We start from the raw sequence: 19131 nt of genomic DNA, 5'->3' as shown, positions 1-19131 counted from the left end.
ATTGTCGTCCCTCTCAGTGGCCACACCATTACAAAATCAATAACGTATCAATCAAGCGCGTTTTTAAAGAAACAGCAACCAACAGCAATTGCTGAAATCACATTTTGTCCCACGCGAACAATGCAAAACTGCAATCACATTATACGGCTCAAATATTTCAACATTGCAATGTTTAACTCATTTCAGAAGATAATGGAAATGCAGTGGCATGGGATGGGGGTAGTTATTTCCCTTTGGACGGAGGGTACAACTTGGAGGAAGAGGGGTGAGGAGGGAGACAGGGAGGGGGGGTGTGGTTGGGAGGGGGTGGGGCCTCCATTAGCAGAATGAGGCAGTGAGATACACCTCTCGGTCAGCTGTACAAAGCAATCACCATCGTCATCAGTCAACTGAAAATCTCATCAGTTTTTCCCCGTTTCTGTCTGTCTTTCCGATTGTCTCTTCACTCGTGTGTGTGTGTGTGTGTGTGTGTGTGTGTGTGTGTGTGTGTGTGTGTGTGGTGTGTGTGTGTGTGTGTGTGTGTGTGTGTGTGGTGTGTGTGTGTGTGTGTGGTGTGTGTGTGTGTGTGTGTGGTGTGTGGTGTGTGTGTGTGTGTGTGGTGTGTGTGTGTGTGTGTGTGTGTGTGTTGTAAAAGGAGGGATTATGCTACGCACTCAGGAGTAAAACTAGATGAAGCTTGGCGGACGCTCTATCTCTGTCTCTGTCTCTTTCTCTCTCACATCCCTGTCTCCGCCTCTTGTCTGTGTGCGTGCATGTGTGTGCGCACATGTGAGTGTTGGAGGCCAAGGAGGGGGGAGGGGGGGGGGTGGTTCTGTGTGTGTCTGCATGTGAGCTGTAAAGGGATACGAGAGATTATGTGACTCGCCTGGGGATCAACTTCATGAGACGAAGTGGACTCTCTCTCTCTCTCTCTCTCTCTCTCTTGCACGCACGCACGCACCCACCCAAACCTACCCCCCCCCACCCACCACATCCCCGCTCCACCCACCCAACCGCCCACCAACACACACATGAAGCAATAACACCCGATTCTTAGTGTTATTACTGCGTTTATTTCCGCGCCATTGTCGTTGCCGCAATTGTCACAAACAAATGGAAACGGACTGAACGACAAAACAAAAACAAAACGAGTGTTGCTGCATATATTGTCTCCTGGAATGTATTGTCGCCGGCGACAATAAAATTATGTGCCCTCCCTCGCTGCCAAATTTGTCGCAAATGGGCACATATTGTCGCCAGCGAGTGTCACTATATATATATATATATATATATATATATATATATATATATATATATATAAACATCAACTGTACTGGCGACGATAATATTATGTCATGAAGCAGTTTGTGTGTGTGTTGCTGTGTGTCTGTGTATGTGTCTGTGTATGCGAGCACGCTCGTATATTTGGCAAGTGGGCATGTGTGTGTGAGAGAGACAGAGAGCGTGCGTGCATGTGAATGGGGAGTGGGGCCACAGGGTTAGTGGGTAAGATATGCATGCGTGTGTATTAAGCGTGTGTGTGTACGTATGTATATGACTGCGCGTGCATGCTTGCGTATGTGTGCGTGCAATTATGTGTGTGCGTGCGAGTGTTCCAGTGTGTGAGTGCGTGCTTGTGAGTGAGTGTCAGGAAGAGTGTGGAAATGGGAGGTCGGAAAGGTGTGTGTATGCCAATGTGTGGTCAATGTGTGTGGATGCCTCTCTCTCTTCTTTTTTTTCAGTGAGCGCTCGCCCGCGCGCGCACACACACACACACACACACATACAACGCACGCACACGCACACACACACGCACACACACACACACACACACACACACACACATCACACCAACGATACGGTCGTTCCTTTGATGCTTCTTCGCGGGGAAATCAATGTAAATAGAGAACAGATCATGGGTTCAGAACGACGCCACTGAAGGGTACGTCATGAACGAGCCACACTGACGTCACACGATGCTGCCTTTGTCTTCACTGATACACCCATTCACCAACACCAAGACCTGTGTAACCCCTGACCCCTGACCCTTGCAGCCTCGACACCATCTTCGCAGCCGGAAGAGAGAGGGCGTTGTTTCGCGACCTACTGATTTTTACTCTCTTTTTGATCATGGTGTTTAGTGTTCAGGTCTTGGCAAGTGGGCCGAAAGGGTTCAACAACCAGTTCCTGCATGGGGGAGGGGAGGGGGAAAGGGGGGGGGGGTAAAAACGGTCATTCACGTAAAAGCCCACTCGTGTATGTATGAAAGTCAGTCGTGTCCAGCTATATCACCAGGAGCCAGTTGCATTGATCGGACGGAAGAGCCTAGTATGGTCGTAAACCGCTACTAACTGTGTGTAGTATGGAACTGACCAATGGCGTAGTTCGGTAAACGTAGGCATTTAGTCACATGTAACTGTCAAAAAGTTAGAACCAAGCAATACAACTGGCACCAGAACAGCAGAGGAGGCATCTGCTGTCCCGACTGTCTTGGCTAGCATTTGATAAAAGTGGAGAGTGTCCTGCCCAAGTTTCATCCCCACCCTCTCGGCTAAGAGGGTTGTAGGACAGTCGGCGTTGGGGCTGTTCCCAAAGGCAAACTAGCCCCCAAGGCTGCAGCACTGTGCAATCCTGCCTCTTAGTTTGAGAGTCAGTCCTTCACAGAAGACTAAGCTATTAATGATACATACGAGAGACCGTGGGAGTCACAGCCCACGAAGGAAGAAGAACAACCACCAATTGGCTGACCACCAGTAGATAATGTTGTTCAGTGTTTGGGTCTCGGCAAACAGGAAGAGGAAGCAACGCCATCTTTTATCTCAGCGGTTTCTTCTGACGTCACTTCCTGACACGCCTCACCGACGTTCCAGCCACCGGCACGAGACGCAGCCAGGCTTATCGGTGGATGATGGCCGCACAGCGGGGGCGCACTCTCTGTTTGCGGAGGGAACGTTGACGGGGGCGGTGCCAATGGAGGGTGGAACAGGGCCAGAGGGGACAGTGCGAGGGATCGGGGGTTCCAGTCCTGCAGGCTCATCGGGTGGAAGGGCCCCCCTGGAGGGCTGGTGGTGACGTCATATAGTGTCGGTTCAGCAGCAGGGTTCAGACCTTTGCCTGGGAATGCAGGGTGGTCCTCGTGTTTCCTCAAGCATGTCCATGGTAGAAAGTCATCTGTAGGTGGGGCTACAACAACAACAACAAAAATTAACATCAGAAGCAAAGTAATAGTCACTCTTGTGTGGTAAGGAAATATCGTCATACGTTTCGGAAGAACACACACACACACACACACACACACACTCTCTCTCTCTCTCTGTCTCTCTCTCTATATATCTCTCTCTGTCTCACTCTCTCACACACACACACACACACACTGATGACCACATTACCTTGCAGTGTCGACCAGTGGAGAGAGGAAGAAGACGGCCAACCCAGTGAGACAGGCAAAGTGGGTGACAGCAGTGGAAGAGAATTCCTGAAACACAACCCACAGCCTTTACACATGTCGGGACTTTTTCTCCCTTTCAAGATTTTCTTCATCCCGATTTTGTCTGAGGAAGGCTGGTTGGTGGATAGCTTGTTATTAAGTTGTCGATATAAATAAATAAAATAAATAAATTGGCTGGGTAGGCAGTTAGTTAATTAGGTGTTTGGTTTGATTTGTTAGTTGGGTGGTTAGTTGTTTAGTTCATTGGTTAGGTAGGTAGGTGGGTAGGTGGATATGCATTGTTAGATGATTGGTTTCGAAATAACTTCGTGGTCAGCACATTTATTTCTTTATTTGTTTTTGTCAGTCTACTGACCATTCATAAATTTGCCTGTTTCTTAATTGTTCATTCAATCTCTATATCTATCCATCTATTTACTCCCTCGTCTCGAAGTGGCTGAAAGGTGAAGCCTGTACTTACTTGTGCTTGCCAACATGGCGGAATCCTTTGGCAAAGGGGTTTCTGGCGATCTTCAAGCGTGTAATCTGTGAGGATATAATACTTTGATATCATGATCTGTGTGCACAAACAACACTGACAACATGATCTGTTGGAACTGATAACGCCAACATTATGACCATGAGCACATAGAGTACTCAGTGACGTCATGGTCTCTGTGCACAGATGACACTGACATCATCAATATGAAATATGTGGGTAGATAACATTTACGTCATGCTATGTGTGTGCACAGATAAAACTGACATCATTATCTGTGTGCACAGACACTGACATCATCATTATAATGTGAGCAGGTAACATTTACGTCATGATTATTGTGTGTGCACAGGCAACGCTGACACCATCACCATTGTCTGTGTGTACAGGTAACTATTACGTCATGATTATTGTGTGTGCACAGACAACGCTGACACCATGACCTTTGTCTTTGTGTACAGGTAACATCTACGTCATGATTATTGTGTGTGCACAGACAGCGCTGACACCATCACCATTGCCTGTGTGTAAAAGTAACTGTTTCGTCATGATTATTGCGTGTGCACAGAAAACACTGACATCATCACCATTGTCTGTCACGAGGAGTGGAGTGGGGGTGGTGGCCGAGTGGTAATACGCCCAACTAAGAAGCGAGTGTCCATGGGTTCCAGTGCCATGCTAGTCTTTCTAAATGGACGAAAAACCGAGGTCTTGTGCTCAGCATACACTTAGCGCACGTAAAAGAACCCACGCCATCAAAACGATCGTCCCTGGCAAAAATTCTGTAAAAAAAAAAATCCCATCTCCGGGATGAGCAGGCCGAATTTCACACAGAGAAATCTATTGCGACAATACAATACAATACAATAGAATACAATACAATACAATACAATACAATACCACAGATAACGCTGACAAAGGTACCCACTCATTCGGATGAGACGACAAACCGAGGTCCCGTACGCACACTGCACTCAGCGCAAATTAAAAGCATCCACTGCAACGAAAGGGCTGTCCCTGGCAAAATTCTGTAGAAAATTTCCACTCTGCTGGTGAAGCAAATACATTTGCAGACAAGAACACAGAACAAAAAGGTGGCGCTGAACTGTGGCGACACGCGTTCTCCCCGAGTGGAGCAGCCGCGAATTTCACACACAGAAATGTGATAAATACAATACAATGCAATACTGAATACAAAAATATATATATGAGTCCACAGAAAATGCTGACATTGTCATCTCTGTACACAGACACAACTGACGTTGTCATCCGTGTGCCAAGACATGACGTCAAAGTGTGTAAAGACATAACTCTTTTTTTTCTCCAAAGAAACACATCATAATCTGCGAGGACACACAAACAAAGAAATAAACTAACAAACAAGTACTGACAAAAATAATGGATAGTAAACACTGACAATGGTAATGGAATTATCTCCACGTAACAGCAAAGACCACAGCATGCCTGGGAAAGGCGTGATAAAAGATATCATAAGTAACCAGGGATGACAAGTTAATGACTTGACTCCAATGAGGTATTCTCCCTGGTGTTCACAGTGCATGGAGAGGTATATATATATATATATATATATCAATTAAAACATGCACAGAACCTTTTTGCTTCGTTTTTTTCTTTTCGCGCTAAAAGCATTTGCTGGTGCAGATCAAAATGAGCGGTAGGAGGTGACCTTGTCTGACTTTAGCCTGCACTTACTTTACGGTGCTGTGAGAGAGACAGCCAGAGGGGGTCAGGAAGGGAGAGAGAATGCGAATGCTTTATTCATTATAGGCCATAGCCCCTCATCAAGTGGTGTACATAAACATACAAGCACATCACAGCCATACCGAAATGTTATACATTCATATCAACGGTCACATCAAACGAAATCGATGTTTAAATCATATCATCAAGGCAACACAATATCTCTGAATTTAAATGCATTGTATAAAAAAAAAATTAAGACAATTTCCGAACATCACTCTCTCTTATGGACGACACAAACAAACTAAATTTAAAGGCACATGGATGGAAGGGAGAGAGAGGCGAGAAGAGAGGGAGAGAGAGAAAAAGACAGAGCGAGACACAAGGAGAGAGATAAAGAAACAAGGGATCTATCTGTATCTACAGGCTGGAGATTAACACACCGACCAACAAGTGCTCCACGCGATAGACAACACCGCCTGGAAGGCCTTAATACAAGCGTAGGTTATCAGAGTGATGGAACAAGCGTTCAACACGATGATGACGCCGATAAGTGACGGGGTGTGAGACGCTGCAGAGCTGATAAAGCCCACACCATCGCAGACCCCGTGTTATCTCCACCGCCAAGGGAACTGCCGATAACAACAGGCAGAAGAAGCTCCTTGAGGATCTGCTCCTCCTCAAGAACCCTCTCCACACAGACACCGCTATCTGTGAACCTGTCCGCTCCCAGCTTGTCACCTGTCCGCCTGTCTCTTGACGTCCTCATCAGTCCCACGCGGGTCAGGTCATCAAAAAACATTCATCCAAAACAATGATTGATCGAAAACTGTATGTAAAAAAAATTTTTGTTTTTTTTTTAAACGAAAAAAACGAGGTTTTCCCAGGTCAGTTCATCAAAAACCTATGTCAGAAAATACGATAGATCGAAAACCGTATTTAAAAAAAAAAAAATCGAAAAAAAGTTTTCCCCTGGGTCAGGTCATTAAAAATCTATGTCAGAAATAATTAGATCGAAAACTGAATTTCAAAAAAACATTCGTAAAACGTTTTTCCTCGGATCAGTTTATCAAAAGTCATTACCAGAAACAATGACAGATTGGAAACGTACGCGTGTTCCTCCGAGTCAGGTCATTAAAAAAAAAAATATAGCTGGCTGTCGCCGCACTATTGCCTGCCGAAAGGAAAGAGGAGAGAGACAGGCCTGTCAAACTTGCAGAGGGAATGGGAGTTAGTAAGGTTCGGTGAGAAGGGGAGAGAGAACGGGGTGTATAAGGATCGGTCAGAAGATTAGAGAGAATTGGGTGGATAAGGATCGGTCAGGAGGGGACAGGGAATGGGGTGGATAAGGATCGGTCAGGAGGGGACAGGGAATGGGATGGATAAGGATCGGTAAGGAGGGAGAGGGAATGGGGTGGATAAGGATCGGTCAGAAGGGGACAGGGAATGGGGTGGATAAGGATCGGTCAGGAGGGGACACGGAATGGGGTGGATAAGGATCGGTCAGGAGGGGAGAGGGAATGGGGTGGATAAGGATCGGTCAGGAGGGGACAGGGAATGGGGTGGATAAGGATCGGTCATGAGGGGAGAGAGAATGGGGTGGATAAGGATCGGTCCAGGAGGGGAGAGAGAATGGGGTGGATAAGGATCGGTCAGGAGGGGACAGGGAATGGGGTGGATAAGGATCGGTAAGGAGGGGAGAGAGAATGGGGTGGATAAGGATCGGTCAGGAGGGGAGAGGGAATGGGGTGGATAAGGATCGGTCCAGGAGGGGAGAGAGAATGGGGTGGATAAGGATCGGTAAGGAGGGGAGAGGGAATGGGGATCCAGGAGGGGAGAGGGAATGGGGTGGATAAGGATCGGTCAGGAGGGGACAGGGAATGGGGTGGATAAGGATCGGTAAGGAGGGGACAGGGAATGGGGTGGATAAGGATCGGTAAGGAGGGGAGAGGGAATGGGGTGGATAAGGATCGGTCAGGATGGGAGAGGGAATGGGGATCCAGGAGGGGAGAGGGAATGGGGTGGATAAGGATCGGTAAGGAGGGGAGAGAGAATGGGGTGGATGAGGATCGGTCAGGAGGGGACAGGGAATGGGGTGGATAAGGATCGGTAAGGAGGGGAGAGGGAATGGGGTGGATAAGGATGGGTAAGGAGGGGAGAGGGAATGGGGTGGATAAGGATCAGTAAGGAAGGGAGAGGGAATGGGGTGGATAAGGATCGGTAAGGAGGGGAGAGGGAATGGGGTGGATAAGGATCGGTCATGAGGGGAGAGGGAATGGGCGGGAGACGTGGGTGAACAAGACTCCTGGTGGCGCCAAGTGTCAACAGCCCTTTACACTATCACCTGCCCGCTGTTCACTGAAGTGTTCTCGGCTCTCGGCGCCTCCTTTGTAGTCCTGACCAGACAACTCTTCACGTCGTGCTTTGGAGTGCTCCCCCCTATCTCTTACCGTTTCCCCACTTCCGCTCAAACCGTACGACGGGCGGTGGCTGTGTGGTCACAAGTCAGGAATTATGTCTCGAAAGCAAGTGAGGTTGGGGGTTCGAATCTCATCAGTGCCAAAAGAGTGGATAGAAATTTTATCTAGTTCCCCCCCCCCTTTCCCCACATCACGTGAATATGCGGATTTTACGACGAATTTGTTTTCCGGGGGTAACTCTCTTGTTGCCGTGGAATCTTTTACACGCGTTCAGAGCACACACGGGGCCTCGGTTTATCGTCTGATCCGAATGACTAATATCCAGACCACCACGCAAGCTCTAGTGGAGGGAGGGGAAATTGTGGCAAGTGTGGGATTCGAACCCGAACGCTCAGATCTCTCGCTTCCAAGGCGGATGCGTTACCACTAGGCCACCACTCCACACGTGTGCATCAGGCCCTAAATTCATTACTCTGACTAATGATCTACCAATTATTATTGTATTGTATTGTATTTCTCTTTTTGTCACAACAGATTTCTGTATGTGAAATTCGGGCTGCTCTCTCCCCAGGGAGAGTGCGTCGCTACACCACAGCGCCACCCATTTTTCCCCCCTGCGTGCATTTTAATTTGTTTTTCTTGTCGAAGTGGATTTTTCTACAGAATTTTGCCAGGAACAACCCTTTTGTTGTCGCGGGTTCTTTTACGTGCGCTAAGTGCATGCTGCACACGGGGCCTCGGTTTATCGTCTCATCCGAATGACTAGCGTCCAGACCACCACTCAAGGTCTAGTGGAGGGGGAGAAAATATCGGTGGCTGAGCCGTGATTCGAAGCAGCGCGCTCAGATTCTCTCGCTTCCAATGCGGACGCGTTACCTCCTGGCCATCACTCAACTCCACAATTATTAGTGAACAGATTTATGACTGACCTGCTGGTTTTGGTAAGCAGTGACGGCCATGAAGGAAGTCTGTGGAAAGATGAAAGTCATGCGCAGTGGGGCTGTGACGTCACTACCGCTTCCTGCTGATAACTTTTCTATGTGGATTTTTGGTTGGAACCTCTGCATTGATGTTAACGAGACCTGGCAAAAACAGTTGTAAATAGACAATGAAGTTGTTTGTGTGGGGAAGAACTCTCTCTCTCTCTCTCTCTCTCTCTCTCTCTATATATATATATATATATATATATATATATATGTCTCTCTATCTCTTTCTCTCTCTCTCTCCTCTCTCTACCCCTCTTTTTATTTCTCTGTCTGTCTCTCTTTGTCTGTTGTCTATCTGTTTGTATGAATCTCTCGGTCTCTCTCTCTGTCTTCTCTCTCTGTCTCTGTCTCTATCTGTGTATGTGTGCGTGCGTGCGTGCGTTCGTGCGTGCGTGCGTGCGTGCGTGTGTGTGTGTTTGTGTGTGTGTGTGTGTGTGTGCCTTACGAGCACAGCCGACATCAGTCAGACACTCCAAACAATTGACCCGGAGTCTCTCTTTCTCGGACTGACCTGACCTGGAGCCGGGCACGTGCTGTTGGTCAGCTTGACCCTCTCAAAGGTTACGGTCCGTGACATGAGGGCGTGGCCTGGCAGCGGGCTGTCGGGGTGGGTGTAGATCCGTTCCCCCTCCTTCCCCTCCCCTTCCTCCACCACTCCCGCCACCATCCACCTGGAGCTGTGAAGTCATGGCACACCCTGTCACTGTATGATAGTCAGTTGTGTCCGACTATGACCATCAGAACAGCAGAGGGGGCAACTGCTGTCCCGACTATCTGGGCTAGAATTCGATTAGAGTGGAGAGTGTCTTGCCCAAGTCACATCCCCCACTGTCTCGGCCAAGAGGGTTTTAGGACAGTCGGCGATGGGGTGGTTCCCAAAGGCCAGCTAGCCCCCAAGGCTGCAGCACGAAGAGCCAGTGGAATCTTGCCTCCTAGTTTGAGATTCTTAGCCCTTCACAAAAGACTAAGCTGTAAATGACTTCCCATTGCAATGGACAAACCATTGATCATACAACTCTCACATTGCAGTTGGCCTAAATGTAAGCTTTTGTCAATCTGTGATATATGCTGAGAGTTGGCTCACCAACTACCCTGACTAAAGCAACAGTCGCCAACGAATAAATAACTTGAAATAAAATATAAGAACAGATATAAAACAGAATCTTTAAAAAAAATTTAAAATTTAAACAAAAAACAAATAGTTAAAGAAATAATAATACGAATGATAAAAACACATTATATATACATTTGTCATTCGGATGAGACGATAAACCGAGGTCCCGTGTGCAACATGCACTCAGCGCACGTAAAAGAACCCACGGCAACAAAAAGGTTGTTCCTGGCAAAATTCTGTAGAAAAATCCACTTCGATAGGAAAAACAAATTAAAAAAACTGCACGCAGGAGAAAAATGCAAAAAAATGGGTGGTGCTGTAGTATAGCGACGCGCTCTTCCTGGGGAGAGCAGCCCGAATTTCGCACAGAGAAATCTGTTGTGATAAAAAGAAATACAAATACATATATAGATATAGATAGATATATATATATTATATATATATATATATATATATTTATATATATATATATATATATGTATAAACAAATAAGCACATCCGTAACTATATGCTCTTAAATACGAAACGTTATTGCAAGATGTGCCCTCACTTAAGTATTGCTTGTATGTCCAATGTGTGGAGTGTGGCCATGTGGTAAGCATCCATCTGGGAAGCGAGAGGATCTCACTGAGGGCGCTGCATCCAGTCGAACACCACACTCGCCAGCATTTTCTCTCCCTCGTCCATTAGACCTTGATTGGTGGGCTGGACGCTAGTCAATCAAATGAGACTTTAAACCGAAGCGTCGGGAGTGTGTAGCATACACTTTGTGCACGTAAAATAACCCACAGCAATGAAAGAATTTATCACTGGCCGTAAACATTTCGCAGTAAAATCCACTCAATTATACATGCGCGCGCGCGCGCGCGCGTGTGTGTGTGTGTGTGTGTGTGTGTGTGTGTGTGTGTGTGCGTGTGTGTGTGTGTGTGTGTGTGAGCCAGTAAGCCAAGAGACACGACACAAGAGGGAAAACACAAATTCACCTGTGGTAGACATAGCGATATTTGCAAAGTCCACAGGGAGCGAACTCCATGGACAACCGGTAGAGGGCGCTGGCTTCCAATCCTGCCACGTGCAGACGAATCGTGGGAAACATTCGTCTGCAAATAACATTTTCTATACTTTTTTGTGTGTGGTGTCTTCTACTGAATTGTGCTATTGCTCGTTGAATTTAGCGTATTCATAATTATGGATAAAATTTCGAAACGGAATTGCTCGCTCGTTCTCTCTCCAGAAGTAGTAGTAGCATAATTGTATTTGTTTTATTTAGTTTTGTTTGCTTGTTGAATTTCTTTGCCCTGAGGGCCGGATGAAAAAAAACATTTCCTTTCCTTACTTATTCCATTTCCTTCATTAAAGAAAATTCTTTCATTCATTCATTCATTCATTCATTCTCTCTCTCTCTTTGTCTCTTTGTCTCTATTTGTCTCAGTCTGTTTGTCACTGTCTCTGTCTGTCTATCTATCGCTCTCTCTCTCTCTCTCTCTCTCTCTCTCTGTCATTAGGAATATTTGACAGTATTTTACGAGCACACGCGTACGCACGCACACACTGACACACATGAACGCGCACATAGACACACACGCGCGCGCGCGTACTGACACACACACGCATAAACTCTCTCACACAACTTAAACACACACACGCGCGCGCGCGCACGCACGCACGGACGGACGGGCGGACGGATGCACACATATGCACGCGCAATCGCGCGCGCACTGACACACACGCACAAACTCTCTCTCTCTCTCTCTCTCTCTCTCTCACACACACACACACACACACACACACACACACACACACACACACACACACACACCACCTGCCAGCCCTGGTGATGATCATCTCAGTGCCCAGGGAGTGGAAAGCATGCCACAGGTCATCGTGACATAGCTCCGCCCTCACCACCACCCCATCTGTCCATCCTTCTCCCTCTGCAATCCACACATCGACACCACTCAGCCACAGGAGCAAAGTGGCAGAATGGTTAATCAAGATTGATTGATTGATTTATGTGGATACTTATATAGCGCCTGTTCTCGGTCAGAGACCAAGCTCTAAGCGCTTTACAAACACGGGGTCATTTGTACCACAGGCTGCCTACCTGGGTAGAGCCGACTGACGGCTGCCACTGGGCGCTCATCATTCGTTTCCTGCGTCATTCAATCAGATTTCAGGCGCACACGCATACACACTCAGACAGACATGTAACGCTTTACGTGTATGACCGTTTTTGCTTATTTGCCCCGCCATGTTGGCAGCCATACTCCGTTTTCGGGGGTGTGCATGCTGGGTATATTCTTGTTTCCATAACCCACCGAACGCTGACATGGATTACAGGATCTTTAACGTGCGTATTTGATCTTCTGCGTGCGCATACACACGAAGGGGGTTCAGGCATTAGCAGGTCTGCACATATGTTGACCTGGGAGATCGGAAAAATCTCCACCCTTTAACACCAGGCGCCGTTACCGAGATTCGAACCCGGGACCCTCAAATTGAAAATCCAACGCTTTAACCACTCGGCTATTGCGCCCGGGGGAGGGGGGCACTCATTTGCCAATACAGAACCCATGACGGTCTTGGTTCGATTCCCGCTCTCTCTCTCTTTCTCCCATATGTTGGACTGGAAAATCGAACTGAGCGTCTGGTCATTCGGACGGATGAGTCGATAAAAGCGAGGTGCCGTGTGCAGCACGTGTTTGGTGCGCTGAAAAAGAATCCCGCATGGCAACGAACGTGTTGTCCCCTGGCAAAGTTCCGTTCAGTTACTCAAGGAGGCGTCACAGCGTTCGGACAAATCCATATATACTCCATCACATCTGCAAAGCAGATGCCCAAGCAGCTGCGTAACACAATGCGCTTAGGCCTTGAGGAGAGAACAAAAATACATAAATTAAAATAAACAAGTAAATAAATCTAAAAATAAAAGAAAATAAAGACAAGTAAGCAAATAGATAATGAAATTAAATGAAATGTCGGGCTTGGGGGGTGGGGGGTGGGAGTGGGGGGGGGGGCAGACATCCCTGGCTCGGAGATGGGCGAGAGTGAGTTTGGGGCAAAGGACCAAAATCACAGAATTCAGTTCGGTTTCGCAAGAGCCGTCACCGCATTCGGACAAATCCATATACGCTACACCATGTTTTGCTGAGCGGATGCCCGAGCAGTATTTATAGGCCCAAAGCGTAATTATCCCGTAACAACGCCCAGACGGACCAAGCCCTGGACGACTTCACATTAAGGGTTTTGTTGTTGTTGTTGTTGTGTGTATGTGTATGTGTGTGTGTGTGTTGGGGCTCATGTACGTTTGTGTATTTGATTGTGTTTTCATATCTGTGAAACTGCATGTTTGTTGCATATCTGTTATGCATGTGTGTGCGTGTATGTGTGGGTGTGTGTCTGCATGTTTAACATTTATTTGCTTATTTATCATCATCGTTGTCTTTTTGTGTGTGTGTGCGCGTAGAATAGACTTCATCAAGATTTTGCACCTTATAAATATTATTAGTATTAGTATTTTATGTATTTATTATGAGTAGTATTTTATGTATTTATCTTTTTTTAAATTTATTTATTTATTATTTTTTCTAAATTTAATTTATATATATATATATGTGTGTGTGTGTGTGTGTGTGTGTGTGTGTGTGTGTGTGTGTGTGTGTGTGTGTTGTGTTGTGTTGTGTGTGTGTGTGTGTGTGTGTGTGTGTGTGCTTTTTTTTTCTCAAGGTCTGACTAAGAGCGTTGGGTTACGTTGCTGGTCAGGCATCTGCTTGGCAGATGTTGTGTAGCGTATATGGATTTGACCGAACGCAGTGACGCCTCCTTGAGCTACTGATACTGTTGTTTTTCTTTCCAAGGGGTCGTAAAGTTCCACTTCTCGCGCTGAACTCCAGAACATGGTCACCGAACTACAAATGAGGGCTTCGTCATTATTGTTCAGACGCACCTAGTTTTATTCGGTCCGCACGCCGTGAATATTCGTTTTGTCCACCAGAAAGAATATTTTCTGTAAATTTTTTAATAAGGTGAACAGCTCATTTACAGCTGGTACATTGGATGGGAGCCTGTAGAGAGTCTTTCGCTGGCAGGACGAACGAGTAGAGGAAGCACAGACTTCTTCCTTTACTGGAATGGGTCCTGAGGTGTGAGTGAACACCGATGCTGGATGAACAAAACCGTCTCCACACACTGCAGGGAAAAGAGACCAAGGGTACAGTCCCTTGTCTGTACCTCTTCTGTTTGTTTTGAAGAGCTGTTTGCCTCAAAATTGTTCATCTCCTTTGCGCAGACATGTCTTCGTCGGTCGCGCTTTTTGGTCGTCGCTGCCCAGTTCAGTTTAGTTCAGTTACTCAAGGAGGCGTCGCAGGGTTCGGATAAATCCATACACGCTACACAACATCTGCTGAACAGATGCCGGACCAGCAGCGTAAACCAACGCGTTTTGTCAGGCCTTGGTTACCACATCCCAGGTTGAGGGATCAACATCACAGCTCCTCGGGTTGGTCTCAGTGGGTTTATTTACGTACGTGTAAAAGGCTGTGTGATTTAAGTAACGCTAAAGACTGAGCAGCTGTTGCCCATCTCAGTGTTGACGAATTTTTCTTTCATAAATGTAATGTCTTCGTTTTTCGTGATTTTTTCCCTTTTTTTCTTCTTCTTTATTTATTTTATTTTATTTTATTACGATAGGTTTATGACAGTACGTCGGTGTCGATGTAAAGCTTTTCATTAACATTTCCAGCAACAATATAACTTCCGTCAAAAAAAGTGAATAGTACAAAGTGCAAAGCTTCTTTTATATTTTCTTATTAGATAAGATTTTGTCAATCAGGTTCTTGTGTTTAATGAAAAACAACAACAAAACAACAAATACTATGAGCAACACAAAAGGGAGAAGGGAGAGAAAAAATCGTATATAATTATGATCCAAATATTTTCATCAATAAAATGTCAATTTACGCAAAGAAAATCATGTTGACACATACAAAATATGCAAACATGCATCCCCTAGCCCTCTTCTTCCCATTCCACCCCCCACCCCCGAAATTAATGATAAAATAAAATAGTATAAATTTAAATAAAATAAAAACACAAAAGCACGTTTTTGAAGACCGCAAAAAGACACACATAAAATGACGAGCAGCTCGATTACATTTTGGGGGGTGGGGTGTGTGTGTGTGTGTGTGTGTTTTATTTGTTTGTTGTTGTTGGGTGTGTTTTTTGTTGTTGTTGTTGTTTGTTGTTGTTGTTGTTGTTTTTTGGGGGGGTTGGGGGGACAGGGGGGGAGGAGGGGGGGGTTGTTTTGTTTTGTTTTGGCGCGAACAGTAATAATTTTGTGTATGAGTGTATCCTCGTGCACGTATCCAGCACATGAAAAAAAACAAAAACAAAAACGGTAACAATTAGCACGAATCCAGCAAGAAATTCAAACAGCACAAGATGACCATGTCAAAAACATCGATTATATACCTGCAGGCCACATCAGTTAAATCAGTTACCTGCTGTCGTGACGACGGACGGATGACGACACAATGACGTGTGTTCTACGTCACAGCAGCACTCCTCGGGGCGTGGCGCTCTCCTCACCGCGAGGTTCGGATCACACTTCGTCATGTGAGCGGACCACTGAGCCTCGTTCTCACCCAGGGCTGTGTTCTGGGCGAGGTGGGCAGGGGGAGGAGGCTTGTGGTCCGGTCCTTCAGTAGGAGCCAGCAAGCTCTGGACACTGAAGGCTTTGGCACGGGGACTGAGCATGACTATGACTATGAGTCCTCAGACACTCAAGGCTTTGGCACAGACACTGAGCATTACTATGACCATGGTCCTCAGACACTGAAGGCTTTGGCACGTGGACTGAGCATGACTGTCACTATGGTCCTCAGACACTGAAGGCTTTGGCACGGAGACTGAGCATGACTGTCACTATGGTCCTCACATACTGAAGGCTTTGGCACGGGGACTGAGCATGACTATGACCATGGTCCTCAGACACTGAAGGCTTTGGCACGTGGACTGAGCATGACTGTCACTATGGTCCTCACACACTGAAGGCTTTGGCACGGGGACTGAGCATGACTATGACCATGGTCCTCAAACACTGAAGGCTTTGGCACGGAGATTGAGCATGACTATGACCACGGTCCTCACACTCTGAAGGCTTTGGCACAGGGACTGAACGTGACTGTCACTATGGTCCTCAGACACTGAAGGTTTTGGCACGGGGACTAAGCATGGATATGACTATGGTCCTCACACACTGAAGGTTTTGGCACAGGGACTAAGCATGACTATGACTATGGTCCTCAAACACGGGATTACTATTACTATGGTCTTCACTCAATGAAGGATTTGGTACAGGGATTGGGGATTACTATAACTATGGTCTTCACTCAATGAAGGCTTTGGTACAGGGATTGGGGATTACTATAACTATGGTCTTCACTCAGTGAAGCCTTTGGTACAGGGATTGGGGATTACTATTACTATGGTCTTCACTCAATGAGGGCTTTGGTACAGGGATTGGGGATAACTATAACTATGGTCCTCACACACTGAAGGCTTTGGTACAGGGATTGGGGATTACTATAACTATGGTCTTCACACACTGAAGGCTTTGGTACAGGGATTGGGGATTACTATAACTATGGTCCTCACACACCCAAGGATTGAGCAGATTTAACTATGACAAAGGTCTTCACACACTTTAGCCACTTGTGCTGGAGCTGAGCGCACGGAAGGCTTTGGCACAGTGACTAACCACGATGACAACAACGATCCTCACAGGCTGAAGTCACTTGTACAGGCAATCAGCATCATGATAACAGCGGTCCTCACAGGCTGAAGTCACTTGTACAGGCAATCAGCATCATGATAACAGCGGTCCTCACAGGCTGAAGTCACTTGTACAGGCAATCAGCATCATGATAACAGCGGACCTCACAGGCTGAAGTCACTTGTACAGGCAATCAGCATCATAACAGCGGTCCTCACAGGCTGAAGTCACTTGTACAGGCAATCAGCATCATGATAACAGCGGTCCTCACAGGCTGAAGTCACTTGTACAGGCAATCAGCATCATGATAACAGCGGTCCTCACAGGCTGAAGTCACTTGTACAGGCAATCAGCATCATGATAACAGCGGTCCTCACAGGCTGAAGTCACTTGTACAGGCAATCAGCGTCATGATAACAGCGGTCCTCACAGGCTGAAGTCACTTGTACAGGCAATCAGCATCATGATAACAGCGGTCCTCACAGGCTGAAGTCACTTGTACAGGCAGTCAGCATCATGATAACAGCGGTCCTCACAGGCTGAAGTCACTTGTACAGGCAATCAGCATCATGATAACAGCAGTCCCCACGCGCTGGTGGCTGTGGCACAGAGACTGGGGATGACTCTAACAATGGTCCTAGCACACTGAAGCCGTGGAGACCAACAGTATGTTCTCACGTTGGCCATCCGTACCACCTTGGCTCAAGACTCGGCTTCAGTCATTCATAAGGACGAACGATGGTCCTCGATCTTCAAACTGTGCCAACAGACATGTTTCCGTCAGGTCTCTTTTCCTTCGACAGAACAAACAGAAGATAGCGTATAAATAAATGACTCAACAAACGATTAGAGTTGATGTGTATCAGTTTCAATTTCAATGAGACGTCAAAACGTACCGTACTGATCCGTACAGACGCTACACCATATCTGATTATGTTACATGTGTAATGGGAGAGAGGTTTGGGGTTGAAGAGAGTTTGTGGACTGGGGAGTGGGGAGGGGCATATGCCTGAACTCCACATACTCGTGCTGCTCAGGCCTTGAGAGAGAGAGTGTGTATGTGTGTGTGTCTGTCTGTCTGTGTCTCTGCCTGTGTCTGTGTGTGTGTGTGTAGCTACAACATTAAAACGAAATGAATGTGCCAAGGTTTCCATCAGGCTTCTTCTCCTTCGTCACATCAAACAGGAAAAAAACAACCTGTCATTGCATTGATGAATGAATACATGAAGAATAAACTGATATGAACAATATGAGAACAATGTGTGTAATGAATAATCAGACAAACAAGTAAACGGACTCATAGCCTTATCAAATGACAATGTGTGTGATAGTGTGTGTGTGTGTGTGTGTGTGTGTGTGTGAATAATAATTTGTGAAGGCTTTCGCAAGGAAACCGTCTTGATAACCGTGTATTAATCACAAAGATCCAAAATAATCTTGTTCATAAAAACTAAACGGGAGACTGAGGATAACGTTATTATTTTGTAAAATACATATTCTATTATATCCACTTTACATGGCCTTTTTTTCAATGAATCACTTAAAGTGTGAATGACCTTTATTGTTCCTTTGTTAGGATTAGTGTCCTTGTGGTAGTCAAGAATACCAATTTTGTTGAAAAATCATACCAAGATATTAATCTTTTTTTGTGTGTGTTCTGTTCAGTTTACCTCCAGGTCGCTCCACATTTACAGGAAACAGAAATCTTCTGGGCCGATTTCGTTAAAATGATTGTTTTGTTTATTTGGTTGTTGTTTTTTTTGTTTTGTTTGTTTGTTTTTTGTTTGTTTGTTTGTTTGTTTTTGTTATGTTTGTTTTGGGTTTGTTTTGGGTTTGTTGTTGTTGTTTTTTTTTTGGGGGGGTGGGGGGGGGGGATTAATACTGCGAAATTCCTACTTTCCGATTATAGGGATATCGTTTGTAGGCATGCCTTTGTCATTTAATGACTTATTATACCTTTTAAGTTTCCATTAACCCTGGTGTTAAAGATTTAGTCATTTCATTTCTTATTCCATCTCCTGTCTGGTTTGTGTGTTTGTTTTTTGGTGTGGGTTTTGTGTGTGTGTGTGTGTTTTGTTGTTGGTTTTTTTGTTTGTTTTTTTGTTTTGGTTGTTTTGTTTTTTTTTTGGTGTGGGTTTTTTTCTTCTTCTTCCTCTTCTTTTTCTTTTCTTTTTTTTCAGTCTTCCTATCTTTCTTGTGATTTCTGCTGTCATAACTGATCTAAGAATGGATA

At 45.8% G+C, this 19131-nt stretch overlaps 1 protein-coding gene across 1 annotated transcript; it reads right to left on the bottom strand.

Moving 5' to 3' along the window:
- Positions 1–1325: 1325 nt before the first annotated feature.
- Positions 1326–15990, bottom strand: LOC143283310 (T-box transcription factor TBX20-like). Its single transcript, XM_076589500.1, has 8 exons — positions 15625–15990; positions 11949–12060; positions 11110–11226; positions 9524–9689; positions 8956–9108; positions 3888–3952; positions 3369–3454; positions 1326–3162 (listed from the first exon to the last, which is right to left on the bottom strand). Exons 1-8 carry the CDS (start codon positions 15878–15880, stop codon positions 2747–2749), a joined length of 1371 nt encoding a protein of 456 aa, XP_076445615.1. The 5' UTR covers positions 15881–15990; the 3' UTR covers positions 1326–2746.
- Between the last annotated feature and the right edge of the window lie 3141 nt (positions 15991–19131).

Source organism: Babylonia areolata, chromosome 6 (assembly GCF_041734735.1).
Source record: "Babylonia areolata isolate BAREFJ2019XMU chromosome 6, ASM4173473v1, whole genome shotgun sequence".
NCBI classification, from domain to species: domain Eukaryota; kingdom Metazoa; phylum Mollusca; class Gastropoda; order Neogastropoda; family Buccinidae; genus Babylonia; species Babylonia areolata.
Note: the sequence above shows the minus strand (reverse complement) of the source record. Positions and strands in the feature narration are given on the sequence as shown.

Coding starts and splice junctions, on each gene's coding strand:
- LOC143283310 (XM_076589500.1), bottom strand. CDS start 15,880: ATGCTCAGTCCCCGTGCCAAAGCCTTCAGTGTCCAGAGCTTGCTGGCT. Junction 11,227..11,948: donor ATCATCACCAGGGCTGGCAG/GTGGTGTGTGTG, acceptor TGTTATTTGCAG/ACGAATGTTTCCCACGATTC. Junction 9,109..9,523: donor CGTGCCCGGCTCCAGGTCAG/GTCAGTCCGAGA, acceptor TGTTTTTGCCAG/GTCTCGTTAACATCAATGCA.